This window comes from Leptinotarsa decemlineata, unplaced genomic scaffold (genome assembly GCF_025532065.1).
Source record: "Leptinotarsa decemlineata unplaced genomic scaffold, Ldec_3_MD MMD2_tig00000882_RagTag_RagTag, whole genome shotgun sequence".
NCBI classification, from domain to species: domain Eukaryota; kingdom Metazoa; phylum Arthropoda; class Insecta; order Coleoptera; family Chrysomelidae; genus Leptinotarsa; species Leptinotarsa decemlineata.
Genome location: NW_027412556.1, coordinates 16,235,651 through 16,250,432, shown reverse-complemented (window position 1 = coordinate 16,250,432; position 14,782 = coordinate 16,235,651). Strand labels below are relative to the sequence as shown.

The window sequence follows — 14,782 nt, the reverse complement described above, 5'->3', positions numbered from 1 at the left end:
GAAATGTTGTTAACATGCATTCAAGAAGATCCACTTTTTTTAAATAAAATTATTTGGACTGATGAATCGAAATTTTCGAGAGAAGGGATTTTCAATAGAAAAAATCGTCATTATTGGTCCAGTGAAAATCCTCACGTCACAAAAGAAGCCGGATTTCAAGAAAAATTTAGTTTTAATGTCTTCTGCATGTTGATGGACAACAAATTGAGGTACGTGATATACGAGGAGTCATTAACATCCAGAAGCTACCTGAATATTTTGGAGAATACTGTAGACAGTTTCGTGGATAATCTGCCACTCGAAGATTATCGAAACTGTTGGTACCAACTAGACGGAGCTCCTGCACATTGCACAAGAGAAGTGAGCGCAGAACTGGATAGACTATTTGACGATCGGTGGATGAGGCGCTTGGGACCATGGAATTGGCCAGCGAGATCACCCGATCTTAATCCATTAGATTTTTATTTGTGGGGAATGTTTAAAGAAAAAGTTTACAAAATACCAGTGCGTTCGAGAGATGAATTGTTAGAAATGATTGCCCAAACATTTGAAGATTTGAATCCCAATGAAATCAGATCTGCCACCACGAAAGCAGTCAACACCCGCATTTTAAAGTGCTTGGAAGTGAACGGCCAGCGATTCGAACATATTTTGAAATATTCCACATGATTGTTTTACTTTTTTATAATTATTCATATCAACATTTCCAATTTCAAGTTTCTTGGTGCTTTTTTAAAGTTTATCCAAACATATTGAAATTGTTCTGAATTCGTATAAATTTCTTGAGGTTCATTGGCGGTAGATTCGGATACATTTCATTGAACTTTCTACATGTTCTGCTGATAATTTTGTCACACTGTCCAAAAATAATAAACAAATTCATAAGAACTTCGTTTGAATAGTTTTGTTCCATCGTTTTGAAGGTATTTGCAACTTCTGAAGTGACGAAAATGTCGATATTATTAGGAGAATGTCACAACGCTACTGTCAAATAGTAATCATGGCCTGCTTACCAAATACCGAATGGAAATACCATTCTGAAGGGACATTTTCACAAATAAATGTTCATAAGTCCGAAACTTGACTAGTTAGGTATAGGTATGATATACATAGAAAGGAAGCAAATTTCAGCAGCTTTCCGAATTTTCAATAATATACAGGGTGTTCCATTTAAAATAATCAAATTTCAGCAACTTTTTCAAGCAAACGAAAAAACTGTATTTTTTTACCACCCTGTATTGAAGTAACGGAGATTAGGCTGACGTGTGGGAAGTGTCCAAGTATCACCTAACTCCAAACCAAATTTCGATATCATAGTACTTCTTAACTGAAAGATATCGGCATTTTTAGAAGTCATGATTTTCGAAGAAAAAAATTGAAATTAATTTTTATTTCGAAAACGGTAACAGATAGGTATAGGGAAATATCAAGAAAAGTTGTCGGGCAATTGTTGGAGATTCCAAAAATAATATTATATACAGAGTGTTCCATTTGAAAAATCAAAGTTGCTACTGCTTTCTAATAGAAGCGGCAACACCGCATTGTCGAAAATATTTTAGTTGGCTAGAGAATGTCCGAATATGCCCTCCATTAAATTTTCAAAGTGATCCGTTGTCTGGTTCACCAGAAACGTCTAATGTGCCATCCGCCGTGAATCAGCCTGTATTTTGATGGAAATTCATTGATAGCTCATGCGTAAGTTTTTGTTTTTGAAAATTCTTTCACATTTTTCAATCTTCTGTATCACCAAGTCACCTGATTTAATTCTTCCCCGGCTAGATACGAGGGTTCAGAAAATAAGGTGAACTTTAATTTTACTCAAAAAATATTTATATATTCATGAATTTCTATTTTGTTTCCTTCAAAGTATTCCCGCCAGATATAATACACTTGTGCCATCGTTTTTTTCAATCCTCGAAGCATTTCTGATATGCACTTTTTGGTATGTCCTTGAGCTCTCTCAGCGATTCAGTTTTTATCTTCTCAATCATCGCAAAAGCGCCGTCGTTCCATGGGTCTCTTCAATCTTGGCAGCAGAAGCGAGAAGTCGCATTTGGCCAAATCTGGTGAATACGGTGGCTGAGGAATGATTACGGTGTTGTGTTTGGCCAAAAAATTAGAACAAACAATGACGAGTGAGCAGGTGCATTATCGTGATGCAAAAGTCATGAATTGTTTTTCCACAACACCAGATTTTCTCTTCGTATTGCTTCTCGCAAGCAACGCATAAGTTCAAGATAATACTCCTTATTTACCGTACGACCATGTGGCAAGAACTCCTGGTGCACTAAGCCGCGGTAAATGAAGAAAAGAGTGAGCAAATTCTCTCCTAGGCTCTTCCATTGTTTACACTATCGATAACAATTGTTTACCTACTGTTTTCTAGCCTATGTTAACAATTGATTTTCATTTTAGTTCATAATAATCTTTTATTTATAAAAATTAGCGTTTTTGTATTTCATGTTCATTGTTTACTTCGTAAATGTTTTAATATCATTTCTACTTTTCACTCATTTGGACCTTTCGTACCTGATACTCATCATCATTAGAATATACTAACATTTTCAGACAGTGGAAATCATCTAAAGATCCCGATTCTGAGCTGTTTCAAATGTCATAAATTGTATGGATATTTCTTATCCTTCTCAATGAGATTTTTTATTAAAGATTAGGAAGTTTTGAGAAAAATAAATCAATTGAAATTGTAAATTAACCAGAAGAGAAGTAAAGGACATAATTCTTTCAAGTACCTACCTACATTATAACTCGTTAATAAAAATTACATTTAAAAGATCTAGACGTTTCCCAACGGAACAGCTATACCAGGGAAACTAAAATACTCAACATTAGATCCTTATACAGCTACCACTGTTTGATATGTATGTTGTTGAATATTCAGAAATTTAGTTTTCTCGCTCACAAAACGACAAGATCAGTCGGGAACTTGCATATCCAAATTCCGCTCTTTTAAAAAAGTCATACACAAAGATTCGTTTACTTTTTCGGCCTCAAACTATACAACCTTCTTCCAACACACCTGAAAAAAATGAAAAAATTAAGTAAATTTAAACCGACTCTCAAGCAACACATTCAAGAGAACCCGATGTCATTCAAAATATTTTAAAAAAACAAAATATTTGAAGATTCACCTCAAAATCCTGCATCGCCGTTCGCTACCCGTTCCTCTGCATTATCACCATCATTATGATTACCAGTTTTTTATTATAATTTCTATATTTTTAATTTTATATTCTTTGTTTTTTTTGTTTACGTTTACATTTTTTATTCTCTACCACTGCTGTTATACGCACATAATAATGTTATTAAAGAAGTGGAATACTTCTTCAAGTGGGGTAGAAAAAGCACAAAACAGGCGACATACGCCCAGGTGTATTTTACCCCACTTTGGAAGAAGCAAGATTATTATTGTATAAAGATGTATACATTGTATCGTATTGTATATGAATACATTTACTGGAGAAATCATACGAATTTACCTTAAATGTACACATCGTACGATTCCAATGTATTTTTTCTGTATTTGTATTTTTTTAGTATATTCAAACGAATGATGCTAATTTTAATTTTTTACAAATCACTTCTGTAGACTGGGTTTAAAGTTTTATGAATAATTTACTAGATGGTTGAGTTTACGAACCAACGATAATTTTCCCAAAATTATTTTGTGTTTTTCATTTAAAAATTGTTTTTTTTTTACAAAATATTAATTATTTGTTCATGTGGAATTTCAAAACTATTCCATTACCTACATTTGAAATAGGTGGTTACATCCAACAAAATTGATGTAAAGTGGATTCTACCGAGAATTTGTTGAGTATATTTTTGTTGATTACTTCATCACGAAAAACAATACTTTGTTGAGATCATTGGTTGAGTATTCGCAGAAAACTGATTTGTTTTTTACTTTTTATCTAATCTATACCATTCCATTATGCTACAGTTCTAATGTGTTAGATAATAACTGATAAAAGTAATAATTGCATAGGTATTTTTTGTTGTTTCATAATTACCTAATCTCACGAAATATTTTATAATAGATTTCTCGGCGACAATTCATAGACATTCTGGGTATTGTTAGGACTGGTCCTATGAACTCTTGCCGTCTTCCATAGGCACAGTGCTGTATATAGAATGGTGTTTAGGGGGCATCTTGTTTCGCATCCGCAATTGCGGAGCCTCCGCATCGATTTGGACATCAGCATCCGCAATAATTTATGCGGATATTCATGCGGATGCTGATGTGGTTGTTTGGATTCGCAAGAAATCACTAAAATAGTCAAACAAAAATGTAAGAAAATATCGACCCATTTCAATCATTCCACTATCGCGCAGAAACAACTGCAAGCAATTCAAGACACTAAATCAACCTCATCTCGAAGCGTTCCAAGATTTTATAATAGTCCGGTCAATTTAGAGATTCGAAGCTACCTAAATTCCTACCAAGCTGAAAATCAGTAAGATTGTTTAAAATATGATTAAAAGTATAATTTAAAAACTCCCCACATTTTTCCCCTGTATGGAAAAATTTTTATTCAAGGTCAAAGGTCAAAAAAATGAGTTTCGCGATTTTCAGCAAAACCGTAAGTTTTATCATAAAAATACCTTTAACAAAAATTGTAGATCACAAAATTATCTACAAAAAATGTACCAATACTTTTTTTCCTACGAGCCACCGTTTTTGAGATATAACGATTCAAAAAGTTGTAATCGTCATAATATGCACACGTTTCCACGCTACCTATGAGGTAGTGTACCTAGGGCGTTTTTTTAAAGTGGTTTCCCCAGTAGGCCTATTCTACGGGTCCGTTGTGATCTTGTTTAATTTGAGACTATTGCATAATAATGGATATTAGCAGAGATTGAAAAGATAAAAGCAATTTAAGTTTAAAGAAAAGTAGTGAAATTTAATCGTCCGAGTCGTAACTTTCAAATTCTTCTCCTCCTGAGTACATATAAACTGCGTCAATATCGATGTATCGCATGTCGCCTCGTTGGAATCAAACGGATCCTCCACTGTTGTCGATTCAATATTAGAGCACGGACTGGCCTTGACATTGTGTACATGCAGTGAACAAAACAATCCGGCTTTTTTGCAACCACATTTAGCACTGCACCCCTTTTGGCAGTTGCAAAAAATTGTGTTCAGCAGTTTTTCCGACGCAGGTGGAAGTAAAGTTTCAGTCCGGTCAATTTAGACCTGAAAACAGTAATGAAATAACGAAAATTGCGACAGCTAAATTTTGATGAAGACCTTTATTTTACCATAAAAAATAAAAATTTGAAAGTCCCAATCTGTCCCATCAAAAGTTATTCGGGGTCAAAGGTCTTTTACAATTGCGATATCTCAGGAACGGTGATACTTACAGAAAAAGTCATAAGGAAAATTTTTGTAGAGAATTTTGAGATCTACAACTTTGGTCTGAGGTATTTTTTTGATAAAACTTACGATTTTCGAGAAAAACTCAAAAAACCTGAAATTTTGAAGCGCTCATGGGACAGATTGGGACTTTCAAATTTTTATTTTTCATGGTAAAATCAAGGTCTTCACCAAAATTTAGTTCTGTCGCAATTTTCGTTATTTCAATATTGTATAATAACCGGACGATTTGGACTGATTCTAATGAATTGTTGACCAACTTCCAACCCCAGTCTTTTGGGTCTAGCTGATAACCAAACCACAGTTGAACTTGGTAATATACCAATGCCAATGAGCAGCAATTGAGGTTGGAGATAGATAAGGTTATTTGTATTGTTTTTTACTTTTGGTATTTTTGACGAAACATGCATATCTATACTTTTCTAAGCAGGTAGTTTTTTTAGGAGCTCCGTGCACAGAATGAAGAAAGCGAATGCCGTTAGTGATAATTTCTTGTCGAGTTGGATTACTATTTTTGAAAACTTCAGCATATTGAACTGAATTTTGTTTTTCAAACGTTTTGAAAACTGTTATTTCATCCCTCTTGTAAAATGCAGATGTCGTATCACAGCCAGGTATTGCGTGTAAAAATAGTACTTGATTTTAACGAGATATTATAAGTGTAAGTTACAATGACCGATAGAAAAGTATTTTAACATATATTACAACTACAGAGATGTATATACGTGGCGTACTCATGCATATTATGACGATAACAACTTTATACCGGTTTTTTTTTACTTCAACGGCCTGTATCTGTATCTGTCAACTCGGACATATATTCGTAAAAACTACTTTTTTTCTTAAAACGACCTAACGAATCACGTTCTGAAGTTTCGTACCGTAGTTAAGAAACACCCTGTATAATCAACTTATTGATGATAGTGTGGCGTAGTGTGATTTTGCTTTCTTTGCAGGAGGCTACTCACTTTCAATTTTTAAATTATCACTGTCCGATATATTTTTTATTCTCAATGATTTTAAAAAATTATTTATTTAGTAAAACACAGGTTATGTATATGTATACTGTATACACTGTAAGTATTCTGTATACACTATAAGTATCGAGCTCAGTGTGGCGAGGCACAGTCACTTGCGCAGAGCGACCCGTCGCCAAGACATGCGTCGCCAATCCAGCAATCGGTCTTACGTGCGGCTATAGATGTTTCACATCAAAACTTGTCCAGTCTCTGTTATGAGGGTTCCAACTTTCAAACCATCTTGTTGCCTCGTTTAGGAAAAATCAACCAATTCTTGATAATAATGTTTGAACATCAGACCGTCCCATTTCAATTTTAATAGCTTCTACTTGACTCACCCATTTGCTGGATTCATTATTTTCAGGTCTAAAATAGGACAAATCTACCTGTTCACTAGATCGATTTGACGTCAAAACTTCAACCAGTTCAGCTAAAAGTGTTCGAGTCGAATCTCCCTTGAAAGTCATTTCCATAATTATCCACAAACAGCAAAACAAAAAGAAAAATCCTAGTAGAGTATTTTTCGTTTGCGTAAAGCACCGTAACACATCACTGTTTTTCAATGTTCAAACATTCGCGAGTTCACTGTGAGCGTTAGGCACAATCTCACTAGTGGGACTTTGCGTCCCACTGGTGGCACTTTGAATGAACAATGGACCCCACTTTGAATAACACTTTTTATCCCCTTTCACATAAATTATCACATACAACGAGTAAACACGAGCGACTTCTGTATCCGAGCACGAAGAAACACATAATGAATTAATGATCTTCCTAATAATATTCCACTGAATCGTCCCAGCAAAAACCTTTCGATATCGCAATTATGATTCAACGTCTTAGCTTCCCATGACCGGCGACGGCTCGATAAAATATTTCTAATCGGGTGATTAATTCTTACACTGTCATATAGCGTGCAACCTGTCGCCATGCAGGCCAGCAATTGGTTTTAGGTGTGGCTATAGATGTTTCACATGAAAAAAATGACAATTTGAGACATATTTTTCGGAGTCGTTATGAACAAAATAATTATTGATGGGAAACATCTATAGCCTCACGTAAAACCGGCTTGGCGACACACGCCGTGGCGACGGGTCTCCCTGCGCAAGAGACTGTGCTCTCGCCACACTTAGCTTGGATACCTATAATGTACACAATTGTGTTTACTACAGTACAAATAACCAGTGTTTTACTAAATGATTTTTTTTAAATCATTGAAAACAAAAATATACCTGACAAGTGATGATTTAGAAATTGAAAGTGAGCAGCCTCTTGCGAAGAAAGCGAAATCACACTATCAAGTCATCAGTAAGTAAATTATACAAGGTGTTTCCTAACTACGGTACGAAACTTTAGAAGGTGATTCGTTTGGTGGTCTTGAGAAAAAAAGTTTGTATGAACATATGTCCGGAGTTGCTTCGTTTCTCTTCTTCGTCAAATTAAAAAAAAAACGATATAAAATATCATAAATATCCTTACACCGATTTGGTTGAATATTACAGTTATTAGAAGCAATAAGGCGATTATTTAGCTCTAACTAGATTGGAATTATTAGGACCAGTGAAGTCTCACCACAGCCAACAATATTGGGAAAACAGTACGCCACTGACTTGTTGTAGTTTTTTTTTTCGGTTGATCAACTAAAAACAACTTTTTCGATGCTGGTGTTTTCTTCATTTCTAGCTTCGTTTTCGAGAAACAAATTGAAGCCACTTTGCATATCATGAACACCTGCTTTGGAGACCAGCTGACAGTGATAGTGTGGTCATATCAGTGAAAGTCAGAGTTGTCAATTAGCAGTATTCCATCAGAAATAATTTTACCAACGCTGAAATGACTGGCATGCACTTTATTTATGAATTAGCAAATGGAAATGCGGAAGAAACACGGAGATTTACCAGGACAGGTAGCTTAACAGAGTAATTCCATGTGCTAAACAATTTAGAACGCTACGTGTAAGATTATGCGAAACTGGGAATTTTAATAAAAATGCAAGTGGTGGAAGACCAGAAACTAACAACGCATGAACTAGAAGAAGCTATACTCGATGCGATTGAAGAAGATCCTTCAAATAGTACCAGAAAGATTGTATTGCAGCTGGAACTCTGCCCAAAACCGTATAGACAGTTCTAAAAAGAAACCTCCTAAACCCATATCACATTCAGCGGGTCTAAGCTCTTCTGCCTCGGCATTTTCAGCCAAGATTGATGTTTTGCAGGTGGTTGATTCATGCGATGGCACACAATAATAATTTTTTACCAAATATTTCATTTACGGAAGAAGCAAATTTTTCACGAGAGGTTATTATGAGCTTTCACGATCACCATTTTTTGGGCCGACGAAAATCCCCACGTTATTAGAGAAAGTCATTTTCAGCAACAATTTTCGCTGAACGTTTGGGCAGGAATGATTGGTGACTACCTAATTAGCCCATTTTTTTTCTAACAGCAAGATTAACAGGTGAATCCTACACGGACTTTTGTTAGAAGTACCGGTACTTCTAAGACGCAACATGTGGTTTATGCACGACGGGGCTCCAGCTCATTTTAGTGTTCTTGCTCGTTCAGCATCTCGACATCACCTACCCTAATCGCTGGTGAACGTGCAGGACCTTAAAATTGGCCAGCTCGCAGACCTGATATGAGTCCTTTAGATTTCTATTTATGGGGTCATCTGAAGGCTCATGTACTTGAGAAATCGAATAATTGACAATTGCAATTTCATAAGAAATAATCCAGGTAATTTTGAACGTGTCAAACAATCAATGACAAATCGATTGCAGTCGTGTATTTTATCAGAAGGTGGACATTTTGTTCATTCACTTAAAGGTCTAAATTGTTTATTATTCATTTGTGGTTTTTATTTTATGATGTCCATGGATAGTTTTCAAAAGTGATTGTTTTTTCTCTAAAACAAAGCTTGATATGAAAACATAAACGACGAAAAAGTTGTTCGGGCTAAATAAGCGTCTCATTATTTCAAATAGCTGTAGCAAATTTCAACCAATTTTTATAGCATAGCCAGCAGACTACCGATAGGTCTGCTGCTACAAATGTATCTGAAATAGCAACTGTTCGTACTTCTCAAAACACAGACATTCCAATCAAAGACGAATCATTCAGTCAGACAACATCTCACCAAGCTGAAAAGGAACATGTCGCGCAAACATCTTCACAAACATCCTTGGAAAGCCGTCCTTGTTGTTCAAAGAGCCTATCTCCAAATATTGACACCATTTGCTCTTTTACTGTGTCACCAAAGGTTCTGATGCCTACTCCGCACAATGCAATCACGAACAGAACGGAAATAAAGCAACAGAGAAAAGAAAACGATTTGCGAGTGAGGCAAAAAAGAATGGGAAACAAGTTAAAAAGACAAAACGAGTTAAAACGATAAATGAAAATGAATATGAAGAGTCTTCTGACGAAGATAATGGCTTGAATACTATTTGCATTTTCTGCAATGAGGTATTCCAAAATTCCAAAGGCGAAGAAGGGTGGATAGAATGCCCTGAATGCGAAGGATAGGCCCATGACGCTTGCTGTGGAGCAGAGGAGACCGACGATTTCTTCATTTGTGACATGTGCCGTTATAAACGAAATAGTTGTTTTTCAGAAAAGTTTAATAACGTTCACTTCCGCATAGGATTTACATATGTACCCGGCTTTGCACTACCGGTAGGGTAGAACCGGGTGATCTGAGTTTTTTCTTTAATAATTATTAGAAGAAAAACTTTAACACTCATGACATTTTAATTTTATATATGGATGCGCCCATAATCAAAGGCTTTGTGTACAAATTTTCAGTTCTTTTAGCCACAAATTAAAGTTTCCACAAGCCATCAAACGTTATATACTCGGTTTCACCCTACCTTCCCCTAATATTTTTGAATTATGAATTGATTTTAATTTCATTTTTATGTAAAATAATGCACTAAAACACTTGAAGAATAAATTTCATAAAAACTGACAAAATTGTATTTCAAAATCAGCTGATAGCGAGTGGCTCAAGAATGTTTTTCTTATTTGTTATTAACAGGAATATCAAAAAATTAATTAATTAATTTCGGCTAAGATTCTTGAGTTTACTAGTATATTGAAGCCACATGAATTTTTTTTCATGTATATATTATTTCATGTATATATTCTTGAGTTTACTAGTATATTGAAGCCACATTAATTTTTTTTCATGTATATATTAATTACATAATTTTTATAAATATTTCAGTACCCAACAATCATCACAGGGGTCACAAAATATTATTATTGATGTTTCACATCTGCCATGCGTTCCGTGACAACTCACAATTATTTTTTCTGTAATGTAGCTAAGATTTAATAACAGCTCCTAAAATATTTCGGGATCCAGTTCCTTGGAAATTCCTCCTACATGCGCTACTGCATACACATTTTGAGAAAACTACAAATACATTTAAAAACGCTTTAGTCAATAATATCCTTCACAGTTCAAATAAAATTTTATGTAATAAAACTTGTTCATTCAATTATACTTGAGGATCTTTTTGAGTTATAACGATTGAAATTATGCATGATCTCATATTTTTTTAAACAGTGAAACTGTAATTTTTAGGTGGAACCGACTGTGCAGGAAATTTCCTCTTGCATATATGAAGTGAAAATGAGGTCCACAGATTGCAACATAAGACCATGTACATTCTGGTTGAATGACCAACTGATCGACTTGGGACCTTTGAGAGGGAAACAATTGGTTCATTCAAAAAACTTTACTTTTAGCATAGATGTATGCGATACAAATCCTGATTGTGGAAATTTTAAAGCATCGGTTTGTGACATAACTGACGAAAAAAATATTATACCATTATCGTTGACCTCAACGACTGAACACTTCAGGTATAACAAAGAATTGAGCCAAATTGAAAAGCATGGAAAATTCAAGGGAAAAATACCCGGAAGTGAGTAAATAAGTTTCCAGGTTTAAACCGCAACGCCCAATTAATTTCTCACGAGAATTAACATTTTTGTTCATCAGCCTTCTGACTCATTTTTTACAAAAGTCTTCCAAAAACACTGCAGTCTCATAGGTTTATTATTTACCATTTTTTCATGACTCCCATTACACCCATCTTGTTTTGTTACCTGTACTACTATGTACGATTCTTTTATCGGATTTATGTAATTGTTGCACTTGTTGCAGCAATTAACTGACAAAAATGGTGTATGGTTTTTGCAAATATCTCAAGAACTTTTTGACATTTTTCACATTTGAAAAAAGATTCGAAAAGAGGAGGAAGTTTCCTAAGAAATGTCCTACCTCTCGGAACTGTTAAAACCGGTATTTATAATTTTTACACAGGGTTGAAAATACGTTCTAAAACGGGTAATCTGTCTTGCACAATACACGCCAACTTTGGATCTTTGATGAAAAAATATGACTGTAACCAGTCATATTTATTGTTAAATCATCTGAAAATGGAACTTTTAACGGGTGATGATCAACTGTATTGCCAAACATGCGCCAAACTAACTGACTATTATAAGAAAACAAGTATAGCTGAGGCACCAGGCAATCTAATAATAACACTGATGATCTTCAAACATGACTCAACCTCTGACGGAAGCACCAAACACTTAAGAAGTTTCGAAATAGATGAACACTTCAATCCATCAGATCACTATTATAATCTTCATCTCTAATCTCTTCACCTATCATGAAATAATTGATGGATAAATACACCTAAAGTTCCACAATTCTTTGAGAAAAATTAAAAATCACTAAATTTTTTCAAAAACACCGTGCGTGCTTGTGTAAACTTTCATTGAACTGGGTTTCATTAATGTAATAATACAGTCTAGCTCGTCTAGTGTTTGTAAATCTTTTGCTGGAAAAATCCTCACTTGTTTACTTTGTAGTAAATGTTCAAGAGGTAGCAAAAACGTATGTTTTTGGGTATGTATCACTAGACAGCATAATGACATTAATGGCCTTTTTAATGGCACACCTTGTATATTATTTGGTTTCTTGAATCTCCCATGAATATTAACTTCTAATCTAAAGCATAAAATTCATTTCTGTTTAAAATCTGTTTTTCCGTTAATCAGCTGTCGCCCCCATACGAAAGACAACTCTCAGAAGTTGAGAAACTTGTGCGAGCTAAGGACTAACGAGGTCTTACCTTTTAACGTGTGATTCCTAACACGGTGGCAGAATCATCCCCGCTTCAACCAGATGAATTCTCTCGAGAAAAATTTCTGGTCGAGGCGGGAATCGAACACACGACCTTCCGATCGTGAGTCGGGCGCACTACCACCGCGGCCAATTCCACAACAATTCTAACATGATACATCAAATTCATATAGGGTGGTAAACATTTTAGAAAACAAATCCATGTACCCATTGCTTCTTTTGGCAATTACTCATAGTCTGGGTCAAAACATACCCACTAATTATGCATTAGTTGAGTAACAATTTTTGTTTACTTGAACAGGAACATTGCAAGTACGGTAATTGTTAAATAACTATTTTTGGAGGTCTCGGAATAGATTCTCGTTGGAAAAACAAAAATAGCTTTATTAATCATTGAAATCATTGTCATACAGTTGAGTTGAATAAAAAATGGACAGCAACGCTCTTTGTGTCCTTGGCTATTGTTTATATGGCCTTTTTCTGGCATCTAAAAACGAATAACCCCAAATCAGAATACTATACGAAATAACTGGGTGAAATAATTAAAGGATCTTTCAAGAGTCTTAAAGCTGATCACATTATTTAATCGTTTCAGAACAAATAAACAGTAGAAAGTTTGCTGGTCACAGTTTTGATATGATCAACCATCTCAATCTATTATCGATAATGAATTTTGAAAATTTAACGTTTTTAGTTGGATGAATATTGAAATTGGGGAATACAATTATATTTTGAGTTTCATTTTCATTCAAGATTAGCTAATTAGCAGCAAACGAATTATATGCTCTTTTGCTATATCTCATCATTAGTTATAAGCTGGTTAAGTATTTGCTAGAACACAAGTGAATATTTCATCTGCAAACAAAGTACCTACATTTTACTGTTTTTATGAAAATGCATCCGATCTCATGATTTTTTTTTCTCTGTATCTCATTCTTGTATAATAGCAATATCTAACTTCCTCATATCGTTCATAAGAAAGATCAAGGACTTATTACTTGCTATAGGTAGGCCCATACTTCTCCTATTAAGAGTCAAAAGAGTGACTTCTAATACAGTTACCTACGAGAATGGGCTTGTCCTTATCTATAATGTCCCTTCATGGGTTCAAAGCTCTGGTAACCCAGAGGCTACAGTGATTCAAAAGTTTTGTCTATTTTAATGTCATGTGTTTTTGTAGCTCCATGTCTCAATACATATTTTATTTTACTGTGTCGTGGTGTATACTAATCAATAAAGTATTTTGTAATGTTAACATTGATGCTGTCAATTGTCACGTTTCGAAGTCTGTTCTTTGCCTTTGCGCAACCAAAACGATCTTTTTTTGGATCGGATCATCACGTGTGTTTTAAAATGGATTATGTACGACAACAGGAGACGTTCATGACACTGGTTGGACTTCGATGAGTCACCCAGGCACTTCCCGAAGCAAAAACTCTCCAAAAAAGACCATGGTCACTGTATGGTGGTCAGCGGCTGGTGTGATACACTATAACTTTCTTCAACAGGGCCAAACCATCACAACAGAGTCATATTGTGAGAAACACGACGAAATGTAACTAAAACTGCGTCAGCAGCAGCCGGTACTGGTCAGCAGAAGAGGTCCGATACTGCTAACATTCTTAGACAAAATAACCCTAATTTTAACGTCATTTGAGACAATTTATTGAAAATTATTATTTGTTTTTTAGTTGGTAGAAGTGTTTCAAAAATATTTGAGTTAACAATAAAATGCGACTGGAGATCGACTTCTAAAATTCATTATAAAGAAGTTCAAACTCAAGGAAAAACTTTCAAGTTTGAAATGGCTTCGCCTTATGCCTGCATTAAAGGACCACCAAACTGTGTAGTGAGTATTGACAGTATTTTTTTGTTTGAAGGTGGTTGACAATGTTTCGTGGTGTATTTAATCAGTTCGGACTTCCATTGTCTAATATAATATAAATTGATTTGAAAACCCTGAAAAACCAATTAAGAAATTGAAAAGATTAACCGAAAATAACAATTTTTTTAAACAAAAAACTGAAATTACAAAGAAATAACATAAAAGCAACAGCCAAACAAATAAAAATTGAAATATTAATATTTTAATATTAATAAAAATTGTTATTTTCCGTTAATCTTATTACTTTTTTAATTATTCTTTCAGGGTTTTCAAATCAATTTATATTATATTAGACAATGGAAGTCCAAACTGATG

The 14,782-nt window shown here is 34.7% G+C and overlaps 1 protein-coding gene across 6 annotated transcripts in view; it reads left to right on the top strand.

Annotated features, from left to right (window-relative positions):
• Positions 1-14,782, top strand: part of Lerp (lysosomal enzyme receptor protein) — a 99,707-nt gene that overhangs the window by 47,599 nt on the left and 37,326 nt on the right. For 5 of the 6 annotated variants that reach the window (XM_074175132.1, XM_074175131.1, XM_074175136.1 and 2 more), the window contains 2 exons: positions 11,008-11,350; positions 14,274-14,431. In XM_074175132.1, the coding sequence (XP_074031233.1) occupies positions 11,008-11,350; positions 14,274-14,431 (501 nt within the window). Of the gene's footprint in view, positions 1-8,269; positions 8,324-11,007; positions 11,351-14,273; positions 14,432-14,782 lie in introns of those variants that run through there. The other variant, XM_074175134.1, reaches the window with a different exon arrangement.